This window comes from Pituophis catenifer, unplaced genomic scaffold (assembly GCF_029215685.1).
Source record: "Pituophis catenifer annectens isolate HBS135680 unplaced genomic scaffold, rPitCat1.0.hap2 SCAF_2, whole genome shotgun sequence".
Taxonomy (NCBI): Eukaryota; Metazoa; Chordata; class Lepidosauria; order Squamata; family Colubridae; genus Pituophis; species Pituophis catenifer.
Genome location: NW_027256882.1, coordinates 253933879 through 253948545, shown reverse-complemented (window position 1 = coordinate 253948545; position 14667 = coordinate 253933879). Strand labels below are relative to the sequence as shown.

Genomic DNA, 14667 nt, shown 5'->3' with positions numbered 1-14667 from the left:
TTCTCAATTTTGATATAAGGTAAAGGTAAAGGTTCCCCTCGCACATATGTGCTAATCATTCCTGACTCTAGGGGATGGTGCTCATCTCCGTTTCAAATCCGAAGAGCCAGCACTGTCTGAAGACGTCTTCATGCTCATGTGGCCTGTATGACTAAATGCCAAAAGCGCACAGAGCACTGTTACCTTCCCACTAAAGGTGGTCCCTATTTTTCTACTTGCATTTTTTACGTGCTTTCGAACTGCTAGGTTGGCAGAAGGTGGGACAAGTAACGGGAACTCACCCCGTTACGTGGCACTAGGGATTCAAACCGCTGAACTGCCGATCTTTTGATTGACAAGCTCAGTGTCTTAGGCATTGAGCCACCGCGTCCCATATAATTTTGATATAGGCCACACCTATGGATATTTAGAGCAGGCAGTATCATAGCCCAAAGATGAGGCTATGACACATCATAGATCTGTTGACAAAATGTGGATTCATGCCTGCATGGACTTCTTTTTAAGCCCAAGTCATTAAAAGTGATTAGGACCGTTTTGATAATAATGCTAGTTATAGTAGCATCAGTAAAACTAGTCCAACAACAGTAATTGGGACTGGAGCTACCATCACTAAGCACTGCTGTCATAAAACATGATGTCATGTGGCTGTGCTGCTTAGTGATGGCAGGTCTCGCAGTCTCCAGTTATTAAGTGAGGACTGTGCAGGTCATTAAGTGAGGACCTCATGTGATTGTGACTTCTGACTTCCTGCCATTTTTCCCAATGTCTTTGCTTGTGGGAAGCTGGCAGGGAAAGTCCCAAAGGTGATCATGTGACTATGGGGATACTGCTCCAGCCATGAGGACTGGTTGTATCATTTGCTCAGTGCTGTCATAAGTTCAAAGTCATTGAACAAGTAGTCATTAAATGACTTTTTTTTTGTCCATCAATATTTCACAGTGATAGCCAAATGACTAAGGAAAAATGAATCTCCACGTGAGGAGTTCAACCATGTGAGACGGCACTGATGGGTGATGTTGTTCAGCAACAAGAGAGGACTGCTCCTTTCTAATACTGACCCTGTTTTGCCAAACTGAAAATGTTGCTGCTTCTCCCTTTGCCTTGCACTCAGAAAAGGCTAGATTTGTGGAATTCTGGTACCATCCAGCATTTTAAAAAAGTTATTAGCTATTTGATCTGTCATAAAATAGATAATCTATTTGAATAAAAAATAAAGATGCCAACCAAGCATCAGAAGAAACACCTTAAAATACTACTGCTGCTAGTTCTACTTTTTTAAAAGGATCCAGCAATTTTCCCTGAAAACCCTAAAGTATTCCAAAACAAGAAAACAGTTGGAAAGTGCATTCCTCAAGCACTAAAACTGGGTGCGTTTGAGTTCGGTCCCACAATTGAGATTTACAGCAGTCCCACTTGGAATCGTTTAAATCTTCCATATATATATAAAATAGGTATCGATTAAATGCATTTTCAAGTTCAGCGCAGACGCTTTCTTCAGCATAAAAGAAAACAAAAATATGTTGTGGCTGCGTGAGAGTCTAAGCATTTATACTCCAATCACAGAGAAAAGCATCACTGGAGATCACTAGCACAGGGACACTGCGGTTTATCCCCTCATGTGGATTTAAAAAAAAAACAAAAAAAAAAAAAACGCGGGACCTTTAAAAACAAAAATCTCCAAATAACGTTGCGGGAAATTACTTTAAAACGTCTAGCACGTACAGGCCTACATTCTGAAACAGAAACAAATTCTTTGTTTAAAACGTGTCTCTAAAACGAGGACTGACGGCTGGGGGTGGGAGTGAGGAGAGACAGACAGGGGCAGGCGGGCGGGAAGCCAGAAAGCGGCCCCGGCAAAAGGCGGGCGTTAGGACCAGGAAAGAGCCGCGGCGGCGACGGCGACGGCAGCAGCCCGCCATCAACTCAGGGCAGGGCTGCGTCCGGGGCAATTAGAGCTGCGCCAGACTGCGCCGTGCAGCGCTGCTGTCAGCCTTAATCTGCGCACTGATGGGCAGCCCGAAATCCAAGCCGCAGCCCACAGGAAGCATAAGCAGTGAACCCATATTGCTTTGACAGTTGCACTCATCTAGAAATAATGCAAAACACTACTTAGATGTATAGACGGCGACCCTGTGCTCTAGGAAGAAAACAATCTAATGAGGGGCTGGGAACGCAGCGCGCCGCCTGCCCAGAGACAAGCGGGAGCCGCTTCCGCCCGCTTTTTACAGCTCCTCGTAGCGGATCCGCTGCGACCGTCGCGTGGGAGCCGCTTTGCCCGAGCTGGTTTTCGCCTCCATCGCCTCGTGGAAGAACCGAAAGATCGACGGGTAGCTCTTCCAGGAGGTCAGCTCGTGCCGCTCCGTCCCTGCAACACAGAAAAAAAGAGCACCGCGTCACTACCTGCGGGGAAACCCGGGAGACCGGCGGGGCTTGGGGTGGAGAAGAAGCATCCCCCGCCCTCGGCAGCAAACTGGAAAAGGGTCAAGCCGGGAAGCGGGAGCTACGCGCGGGCGCCAGCAGCACCACCAAGCCTCAGAGCGCGCACCCGCCCGCGTACACACGTGCAGAAGACACGCGCTCTTTGCCAGCCAAGTGCCTTCGCGGCGGCGGGGAAGGCAGACGTCATAGTCTTCCCAAGGCAGTTGGGTGAATTATGAGCAGAGAGGGCAGGAAAGAGTATGGCAAGATTTGTTAATTCCCCCCCCCCCTCAAATTCATGACTTCATCTCAAGCCAGTTTCCAAAGCTGTGTCCTCTCGCTCCTAGGTTGTGCCAAGGCAGAGAATGGAGACAAAAATTCAGCACCACAGGTTACGAACAGAAATTTTCCTCTTTAGTGAGGATACATATACTGGCTGGCTGCTTATTACTCTACAAAAACATCCACATCTTTCCCAGTGGCGTTGTTGTTATTTTTCTATGTCTTGAATGGAAGGGGCTTTCTAATGTGCCTCTTTGCTTGCCCTTGTATGTATAATACTTGTGCACTGTTGCTCTCTCCTAGATAAAACTAACATAGTAGGGCAAGAAGCCTACTCTGAAATGGCTTTCAGAGTGAAATGGTGAGATTTGGTAGATCAGCATCTAATCATAATCCCTCCTGCAAAACACTCCAGTCACTAGGTGCCCTGCAAGAGTTGAGAGTCCTTCCTGGATAACGCAATTATGCAGAGATGCTGCTGGGAAGTCTCAGGATCCCAGGCTTCTGTATGATACTTTAACATTGTTAATGATAATTCTCCACTCTGTAATAGTAGGTCATTGCTATGGTTACTCTACAATGGTGCAACACTTTGCTTTCCCTTCAGCTATTCGCTGAGACCTGGTAACCACATTTGTTGCCTAGCAACAGTTTTGTGAGAGTATCACAATCTGGGAGTTACAACAATAAAGGACATGATCACCCTGGCCTACCCTGAAGGAGAGCTAGCGGGAGGGGCGGGGGAGAGAAGAGGTTGGAATCTCTGGAATAGATGTGATACATAAAAATAGATCTTGAGTCCCTACCTGGATCACACCACTGGTGTGATACTTGTATATAATTATAAAGGCAAATCCTCTCTAGAGACATCACTACAAAGACCCTTCAATAATGCAGGTACTCCCGACCAACCCCAGCAAAGGTCTGCTTTTCCGCTACATCCTTTTAACAGTTAAGGCAGGTCACTTCAAATGAGGATAATTCCTTCACAGATATCTTTTATAAAAGGCACAATTGCAGACAGGTTTTTTTTTTTTTAGACAAAGAACTAGTGTCACATAGCAACCTTGGAGATCTTATTTAAGAACCCAGACAATTATTTGTCACCCAAATAAAATATAGATAATGCTTGTGTAAAGATAACGTCACTTGTCCATCGGCCACAATTATATCTTCTGCTTTCAGTAAATAGATACTGTCAGTATAAAGAGAAGTAGCCACTTCGACTCCTTTTAAAGCAGGTTGTCCTATCAGCATCCTGTCCTCCCCACCCCATTTTATGCTCCATTCTAATTATTTAAACAGAACACATAGCCAATCAATGCTTCCAATCAGAGATCTCTTCCATTATATATGTTAGCATTGAAGGGAGTTCTTGGTTATGGAAAACATTTTCAACACTTTTTCTATCCTTCAATAATACACACCACCCTTCTCCACAAGAGAGCTATAGCTCTCTTAATTTTTCTCTTATCTTTCTGTACATTCATTTGTAAATGCAAGCTTTTATTTACATGAAATTACTTGCAGGTGTATTTCGATATTATATTCGTTGCATCCATCTTCCTTTGCAAATGCATGTATGACAGGAAAATAATGGGAAAAATCTTTGTACTAATAGTGGGCCCATTCCTTCCTCTTAATATATAAGCTACGTCTTTCCTCAGAAAATATCATACATTACTTATGCTTGCTAGTGTGACTGAAACTATGATCAACCCATTAAGGTTTTTACTAGGAACTTCTTACGCTATCTCTCCAAAACCAATTCAGGCTTTTGAATCTAGAGGGAACCAGTGATTCAATAGGCTAAAGCAATTTTAACTCTCTCCTCATTGTCTCTTATCTTGTAACAATCTTACTGATGGATGAACAATTTCCCTTGTGGAAAAATCACTACAGTGGTTTTTTTAGTTTCTATAATTATAATGCTCTGTTACTTGACTAGGATTGCTGTAAAATTTTAGTCCTCTCGTCAAGTATAAGTGCTAGTCCTTTACATTATTTTGGTACGGTATTTTGCTCAAAGATGTACACAGAAAACTCTCACGAAATAAAGGATTCATATATTCATAAGACTACATTACAAAGCGCATGGTATCTGTCTGTTTATTAATTCAATTACTGGTTTTATAAGACTGCTTGACTCATACATTATTGTTCTGGGAAATAATATTTGGAATAATAATTTATTCTAAATTATTATTGTATTCAGTATAAAAATTAATCCAACATAATAACCCAAACAGCATCTATACACAGCCAAAGCTAGGAATAACCATCACTGTCTTCTTCATACAGTGGGTTCAAATTCTGGCTCAAAGCATCGGAAAGTCTTCACAACTCCGTGGAACTCAATAGCTATATAATATACCATTATTCTGATTTTTTAAAAAAATATGTGATAAGAATTCAAATGAACTATGTTGCAGGCAAAAGTCTAACTCTAAGCAGCAGTAGGATTCCATAATTTCATTTCAATGAAATTAGAAATTGTTATAATAAATATTAAAAATGGAATAATATGCTAGTGTATTAAATTAGATATTTGTCCAGAAAACATAAATCCATAAAGTAACTTTGCGATTTTATGCAAGAATCCTGCTTTGCTATTTTTGTTTGATGATACCAGACTTTGCATGGAGAATGCAAAAAAACTTTCTCGGAGGAAAGAAGGTGGAAGTGGAACATAGAGTACAATATTCTACTGTGTTTTCTTTCTCTTTTTATCCTATAAAAAAGAAGATTCATGTAGTATGAATTCCTTCCTGTTTAAGTTTCAGCATCCAACTCATTAGACGTGAACTCTACAGTTTTGGGCATACATTTAGAAGCCCTTCATTACTGAAGCCTTATTTATCATTGTGCTATTTTAACTATTTTGACAAAAATTATTGCATTCCGAAATGGCTTAAAAAGGTTTTTTTCAGAAAAAGCATACATTAATATGAGTTTTACTAGAAGCAATTGTTTAGAGAAAAAAGGCAATATGAAATATTGCTATCAAATGGATAAAAATATTTCAGTGCACACTGAGCAGTCCATGGGATAGTGGTGCAAAACCAATATAAATGTTCTGTGAAATGTGCTGCAATGAGGGGTACTTTAAATGAATGTACAGGAGAATGCCAAACCAACCTGCAATGCTATCGACACTGGCTATTAATGCAAAAGCTGATATTGATTTATAAAGCAGTATTACAAGCAAAATATAATGGTAAAAATAGTTAAAGTCTGTAGAAAAAAATTAAGTGAAAAGAAAATGGCTTCTTATTAATTAAACTAATTCAAGGGAAATGTTTTACTATTAAGCAAAGAAGTGATATGGGAAAAAGAATATGACTCCTGTTTCTCCTGAGGAAAATCCCACACTGACCATGTGCAGTACTGGATCACTGGATTTTATTCTAAATTGATTCAAAATGGATTTCATTTAAATTAAAGAAATTAATTTTTTATCAAAAAGGAATACATAACAAATGGTTCTACTATGTTTAACATAAAGAAAAGTGATACTGACGAATAGAGTTTGTCCTATGTAGCTGTAGAAACAGTCTTGTATGAAACTGCCAAGTAGTTATTGTATCAAGGTAAAATTATATATGATTTTTATATTTAATATTATATAAATTCCATATATTTTAAAGATTATTCTTTAATAAACTTAAAAGATAATTTGTTCTACAAAATCTCCCTTTCTTTCTCCAATAGTATTCTCAGTATTTCTTTTAGTACTAAAATATCTTTTACTGTGAGGAGTAGGAATAAGGCCCCTATAATTGCAGACACTCTGCAGAAAAGATTCTTTCTAAAGAACTTTATCTACTTTGCCTAAGATCTCTTTTCATAAATTATCTTTTACTGATTTTATTGTAATTTTTTTGTTTGATTGTTGTGAGCCACCCAGAGTTGTTAGGAAGCAGGCAGCATACAAGTATAACAAATAGATTTTATAATTTTATAATTATAAAAATTATAATTATATTTTATAATTTTATAATTTTATGATATTTGTGTGTCTATATTTTTCTTGACTGTACACCGCCTTGAGTCCTACGGGAGAAAGGCGGTATAGAAATATAATAAATAAATAAATAAATAAATAAATAAATAAATAAATAAATAAATAAATAAATAAATAAATAATAGTAATCATTGAACTCTTGTTTCAGATTACAAAATGTACGAAAACCTCACTTTTCTATAGAAATTCAAATACACAAAAACATTTTTAGACTGATACATATCAGTTTTGCTATTTGCAAATAGTAAGCATTATCAATAGAGAATAGGAATCTACAGATAATTGTAGATACAAATTCTCAGTAACGTCAGGCTCTGCCAGGTCAATGAAATTCATTTCACTTTTAAGATACTTGTTACCAATAAATATTATATTTGATATAGATGCAGAAAATGTTGCAAGATAAACATTATTACTTGATGAGTAATAATCATCAAGAGAAAAACAAATTATTACTTGATGTCAGAACTTGTAGAAGGACTATTTGCAAATTTGAAAGCACCCACAGCTTGGATGTGAAGAAGCTGATAAATTGCTGAAGAAGATTTGGGGAGTGTTACAGAGGTAAAGATATTGGCAATTTGCAGAGAGGTAGATTATGTTGTATCCTGTAATGTTCCTATCCTTTTCCTTCCTGAAACCTTTTATTTTTAAGCCCCGTCTTTAAAATATTATGGTATTCATTTGATGACTGCAGAAGTTATACGAAAGCTATGATTGCCTGATGAATTGCAAAGCAGATTTGATGAAGGGATCCCCCCCCTCAATATTTAGAAACTTAATTATTTTTTTCAAGATCTCATCATTACAATTTTGTGGCAACTGACAATGTGCACCCAATTTTAAGACTACTGTTAAGTAGATAAAATAGCATGAAAAACAGTGCTGGTAGAGTTGCTTGGTGAAAAGAATAATATATATTGTATATGGCAATTCAAGGAATGTTAGCCTTTTCAGAGAAAAGGTGAGTAAGGCATAAAATTAAGATGCTAGTAGTGTGTGCATAGGTAAGTATTAGTTATGTCAACTGTAGATCTATTTAGCATTTCATATATCATATAGTTATTCCCATACTAGGCAGGCATTGTCTCATATTTCAGATCTAATGGTTTAGGATTATTTATTTATTTACTATTTTAAAAATGCAACCTTTTTTTATATCATTCCCTTTAATAATATCCATAGAGTGCTATTACTGTCGCTCTCAGACTCCTCCAACTAAAAAAATAAAGCTTTCAATTCATCTCTTCATAAATTCATTTCAACAATTAATATATTTGCTCTTATGTTTACTCTACTTTAAATTTATCCTTTTGATATGGAGCCAACATTAGGCATCCTTCTAGATGAGTTCTTCAGTGACTGTTATAAAGTTACTGACATGTCCCCAATTCCAACTATAAATATCTTGCTTAATAAATCCAAAAACTGACTTTGCCTCCTCAGTGTATAGAATTAACTTTTCCTTCTTTGTACTTGCATCACATTGGTAGCTTATATTCATCTGATGACTAACTAGTATCTAGGTATCACTTTTCCCCCTTCAATTTCTGCCTGATTAGCCCTCAGTTCCAAATGTATAATGACCTAACACACATTGAATTTTCTTTTACTTTTATTATTTCAGTTCACAAGCTCATCTGTTTCATTCTGTATAATTTTCTGATCCATCCCTGCACTGACAATGCTTCCTAGCTCAATATTAGCTGCACATTTAATAAAAACATGTCTATATCACTCTCTCCCTAATTTTAAAATAATGAATAAACTAGATTCCACAATTATTACCGAGATAGTTTCTTGAAATATCAAGTTTACTTGTTCAACTAAATGCCTGTGTGGACTTTACATAGCAGCAAAGTCTTACGGCTATTTCTTATATTATACTGTACAGTTATGCCTTCTGTAATCTACGACATGAGATTGAATGCATGCATTGTATAATGCAAATTGACAAGAGTTGCCACTATAAAGAATTAGATTATAACTGGAGAAGGATTTATATTTTAATACCTCATAGACTTGTATTTACTACTGATATAGCTTGGATCCTTAAAATACTTGTAATACCAGCAGGCTATCAAGTGAGATAGGAATATTATAATCTAATCTGCTTTAGTTGAATTACGTTTGTATAAGGATTTTATCTATTTCTGAATCTAAATGTTATAGTTAATCAGAATATTAACAATGGTACAGATTTAAGCATAGTGAGTCTTCTGAACAGATATCTATTTCTCGTAAAGTAGGGAAAATTCAGCACCTTTTTGGATAATATTACACTAATTCTTTAATTGAGAATAGTAACTAACATGCTTTCCTCTTCTGTGCAAATGTTAAAAGATACAATTAACCCAATGATTTTGTTTAAGCTGATATGCTTAGCTGCAGCAGCTGGTTCTAAAGCTATTCAGTCTTCAAACATTATGTCTAATTTTTGGTAAAACATTTTATGGTTTCATATGTCCATATAGTTATAGTTAGAACTGAATTACACAGCAATTAGTGCCTCAAGTTCCTTTTACATTAGATAGACAAGATGTTATCTTACTTGGAAAGTTCACCAATAAAATGGAATTATGGAATGTGTATCAGAGATATAGATAAAGCCACCGCCCTAGTATTAACTATTGATACCTTGGGGGCCATTCAGAATAAAAATTGATAGCATCAAAGGCAGCATCAGAATTGTAACCACTGAATAAAATAAATCAGAAATGAGAATGTTTGACATCACACAATGTTGCCTGTCACAGGGGATCATTTGAAAGATAAATATAGTGATAAATATTAAGGTCATAAGCAATTTACAGATCAAGGACAGATCTGAGGCACAGTAAACATTATGTACAGTTGGAAACAGGGTTTTTTTCTTTTCCTCCATGCCAATATTTGAATTTGAGAACAGAATTCTCTTTAACAATGCCAGTATGAATGACAAGGATACTCAGGATATATTGCCTTTTGTGGAATTACAAAGGATCAGTGCATAGACTGTATATTTGAGAAGTGTGTGAGAAGTAAACAGTTCATTCATGTATAGTTTTTAAAAGTATATTCCTTGTTAGATTATGATGAAACACTAGTTTTCTGCAGAGGCTTATGTAAAGTTTTAAAGCACGCTATTTTTTCATTTTCCTTTATTGTTTTTTTTCTTGATGTGAACATCATACATAGCAAAATATGTTTTTAATTTCATGTTCCTTTGTTATACTTTCTCTTAAGATTACCAGAGTGCCATAGATGATGCTACTAAAGATCCAATTTGAATTAACTGTTAAATTGCTGGCCTAGAAAACAGGAGGCTGTGAGTTCTAGGCTTTCTTTAAGAATGAAAGCCAGCTGTGTGACTTTGGGCTAGTCATTCCTTCTCAGCCCAATTCACCTTATAAGGTGATTATTATAGGGAAAATGGGAGTCAGGAGTATTAAATATGTTTTCTGTCATTAGTTGACTAACCACATACATAGATAGACAGAGGCAGAGATAGTTTGGTGTAGTGCCAAGATATTAGGCTAGAAACTGGGAGACAGTTGAATTCTAGTCTTGTCTTAGACACAAAGCCAGCTGGGTGACCTTGGGCCGGTCACTTTGTCTCAGCAATAGAAAGGAAGGAAGGCAAAACCACTTCTGAAATCTTGTCAAGAAATCAATGGGACTTCTATGAATGTAGTAGGAAACACTATGTAAAACTATCGAATAAATTCTTCTGAGGGCTTATAAATACAGTGATTCAGCATGTACTTTTGTTGTAAATTAATCAATATTTTGTGTAACACCTGAATTTAAACTACTGTTAATATAAATTATTATATAAATCCTAGTTTCAGATACATACTGAACTTATTCAGTTAAAAACAGAAGCAAAAATGTTTATCTTCTCAAAGTCATAATGAAATTAGAATAGAGGGTAGAGATGTAGAGGTATAAAGAAATAAGTCAAAGATGGAATGCAAAAAAATGTCAATAAGGTAATTATGCTTTGATTCTGTTTGGCATTAAGGAGAGGAGGCACTTTGATAGGTATTCAAGACTCAGATTTTTTAAATTTTATATTCCGTCTTTATTATTTTTAGCCCTACAACAATAAAATAGGGTTCTTATAATCCTTCAGTTCTGATTCCTGACTAGGCCTACCTTGAAAAGCTTTCAGGGGGTGTTGATCAAGACTGAACTTTGTCTCTATAGCACTATAGTTTATTTATCTATTTATTATTAAATTTCTGTACTACCTATCTGACCTAGGTGACTACAGTTCAGTTTTAGATTTAAGAAAGTCATTCTGTACCAAACCTACATACTGTATACTGTGAAGAAAGTACATTTAGAATAAAAGTTATGAAAAATTCAATGCAATGTAACTTTGACTATCAATAGTTAAAGGTGATAAACTTTTAACTGATCTAAATATATATTTTATATTTGAGACTAAACATTACAAACCAGTCAAGTGTCAGTAAAGCTATTACAATTGTTACCAAGGAAGGAAATATATTCTCCATCAGTATAAATTGGACTGCTAGATAGAGAATAAAAAAAATCCTCCTGTGGGAAAATGCTATTTACTGTTTTATAAATGTAGGCCTATAAACAAGCAGTTAATGATATGAAAAAGGAGCAGTTCTAACCATTGTCCAAAGTCAGGTCAGAAAGGCCGGTCAGGTCAGCGGAGAAGAAAAAAAAGGGGAAAACAGCAGTCTAGACTAAAGGTGGACTCCTGCAATGTGCTCTACCTGAGGCTGCTTTGAAAACCACTGAGAAGCTGCAGCTGGTCCAGAATATAATGGCACAAATAGTGATGTGATGCCTTATTATGCCCATGTGATATCATTATTCCATGAGCAACATTGGTTACCAATAAGCTTCTGGGTGGAATTAAAATTGTTGCTTATTACTTCCAAAGCCCTAAATCAGGAGTGTCAAACTGTGACGACAGATCATCACGTGACGTATTGCAACATTTCTCCCCTTTGGTAAACTGGGGCTGAGCGTGGCCAACACCTGATGCATCCGGCCCACGGACCATGAGTTTGACACCCCTGTCCTAAATGGTATAGAGTTTACTTATCTCAGAGACTATCTGACTCCAATAGTATCTGCCCTTTTTGCATGATCTGACAAAGTAAACTTCATTAAACAATGTCATCTAGCAAAATCCAGGAAGCAAGTCTTCTCTGTTACTGTACCTGCCCTATAGAACATCCTCTCCACCCTATTCACTTTAAACAAGCCTTCAAAACCTGGATCTTTCCTCAGTCTTGGGCTGACTGTCATTGGGCTCCTTTAAAAGAGGAATATATAAGTGTAAGTGATCTTTTTTATTTGCCCCTATGAGCAACTGCTGTCCTTTTCTTATATTTTATTGTTTTCTATTTGTTTTCAATTCCGAGTCATTCTGCAGTCAGGTGGCCTAGAAATTTGATAGATAAATAAATAATAAAGTCAGATATTTATGAATAAAGCTAAAATTACAGATAATATAACGTGTGAGTTGCTAGGAAGCATACAGTACATACATATACATATACATATACATATACATATACATATACATATACATATATAATATGTAAACTCTATTTTATTTTATTGAAAGCTGTCACACTTTCAGAAATAAAATTAAACTAATTATTCTAACAAAATAAAAGGTAAAGGAGTCCCTGCAGATTTTACTTTGCTGGTCATTGCTGACTGTAAGGGGCGATGCTCGGCTCTGTTTCATTGAGCCAGCGCTTTCCAAAGACATTTCTACAGTCATGTGGCCAGCATGACATCATGAAGCATTGTTACATTTCCACAAAAGGGGTACTTATTTATCTACTCGCATTTACATGCTTTCAAACTGCTAGATTGGCCTTTTGCTTTTAGTTATAGAAGAGGATAACTTTATTGTATATCAGATGATTTATATCAATACAGTGAATATTGAGAATATAGATCCTCTATCAGAAAGATCTTTGGTGATCTGGCTAATCAACATTACTAGAAAAGGTAAGTAATAATTATCTAGTCTATTATTTTATGAATAGTGATCATTCCTATGGGTCAAGAACACCAATAGTGTAATCATAAAGCTAATAACCTTTACTTTAAGAAGTTTACATGAGCGTTTCTCATAAGAATATTGCTTCTCCTAATTTAGAGCCTTTTGAAATATATTATTTATAATTTGTAGGTAATATAAAGAGGGATTTCCCATATAACTTAATCAATAAACCTCTGTCTATTATAATTCAGCATGTCAAGAGCAAATTCTGGGTAGAAATTGTAGTTCAACAAATGAACAAGTAGCATACATTTTATGTGCAAAAATACAGAGAAATTATTATCTAAAATTACAGCAGTTTCATATACATAAATTAATCTCACAACATCTGTTTTTTTTCATAGATTGCAGTCTACCTTTTTTGTTTCAATTTAAAACGTAACTAAAAATATTTCCTATCCAAAAATAAATTTCAAATAGAAGTTGTTTCAAATACAACTAATATAAAAATTAAGACGTGAGTGAAAATATTCATTGCATTGATAGTCAATGCTACATGGATCAATTGCAACTGTTGCCATCAAAAACAAAACTTTATTAAACAAAAAGCATCTATATTTGTCTTGCTACAAATCTTTCTTCTTTACTAAAATGATATTTTCTTCTTTAATTTTAAAACCAAAAAAATACCAATCCACTGATGGTCATTTTGTTTCTCTATTTAGGCAAGGAAATATCTTTGGGCGGGTCATCCAATGGATAACAAGTTATCTAGCATATTCTAATATGACAAATTTACATTTTTCTCCATATTCACAATGTACACTACTTAATGTTTTTTTCTTAGTTATCTTTTTTAAAAAAATAAATAGTGCTGTGCAAATGAGAAATAATGGAAACAAAACAAAACACAACAGTAACACAAGGAAATTGAAACTAATAGTATCTATCAATGTAATTCCTTTGTGAAAAATAATCATTATATCATCCCATTTCCAGCATGTAATAATGGAATGAGGGAGAAAAACGTAAACAATTTATATTTATTCATATTTCTTTTATATCTGTATAAGTATAACCAGTTAAAAGAGATCTTCAACAGAAACATGCACTATGTCTTAGTTAAATGCTATAATCATAATGTGTTAGATTTGGAACATTTGGTTTTCCAATTATCACTTTCAAGTCTGGAAAAAAAAGCTAATGACTAAGAGAAGGATCAAAGAGTTCCCATTTATCTTCATGTTTCTGAATAAAAATACTTGATTTTTTTTGGTTAAAATGATTAAGATGCTTTACAGTGAGATATGATAGTTCTTATTTTTGATTGCTCATTGACTATATGCTACATGAACATTAAATATTACATACCATATGTTGTGATTTACTTTTTATTCTAGCTACATATCATAAAAATCTGAAAATTAAATTTGATTTTAATGAGATATAAAAACAGATTGTTATTGGACCTGAACAGCAGCATTGCTTGATTTGGATCATGTGGTATGCCATAACAGAAATGATGCTGCACTAAAATAGCTGGCTAGAATTGCCACCTTGTATTATTTTAAAGTAAATTACTTTTCTATTCTATCAGAGCTGAATTATGTTATGGTATATGTTACATTATGACTAATGAGGACAATGAATTGGTGACTAAGGCTTTTCCACTTATATGTAGTTCTTGCTTAATTTACCCTAACTGGGACCAGAATTTCCATTGCTAAGTGAAATGTTTGTTAAGGCGAAATATCATATGACTGCACTGCTTAGTGACACCATTATGGAAGTCCCAGTTATGGTCATTAGACAAGGACTGCTATTGTTAAGTGTGGATCTCACACTTCTCCTGTCCTGCTGTGCTTGCCTTTGGTTTAATTCTTCCCCCATCTGTTTCCATTTGGCCGCTCTCCACTGCTATAATCTTTTTTTCCGCTGCCAATAAGGTGTACCTAGC

The 14667-nt window shown here is 35.5% G+C and overlaps 1 protein-coding gene across 3 annotated transcripts in view; it reads right to left on the bottom strand.

Annotated features, from left to right (window-relative positions):
- Window positions 1-1695: 1695 nt before the first annotated feature.
- Window positions 1696-14667, bottom strand: part of ARB2A (ARB2 cotranscriptional regulator A) — a 224095-nt gene continuing 211123 nt past the window's right edge. For all 3 annotated transcript variants that reach the window (XM_070935758.1, XM_070935759.1, XM_070935761.1), the window contains one exon: window positions 1696-2365. In XM_070935758.1, the coding sequence (XP_070791859.1) occupies window positions 2223-2365 (143 nt within the window). In that variant the 3' untranslated portion in view covers window positions 1696-2222. The remainder of the gene's footprint in view (window positions 2366-14667) is intronic.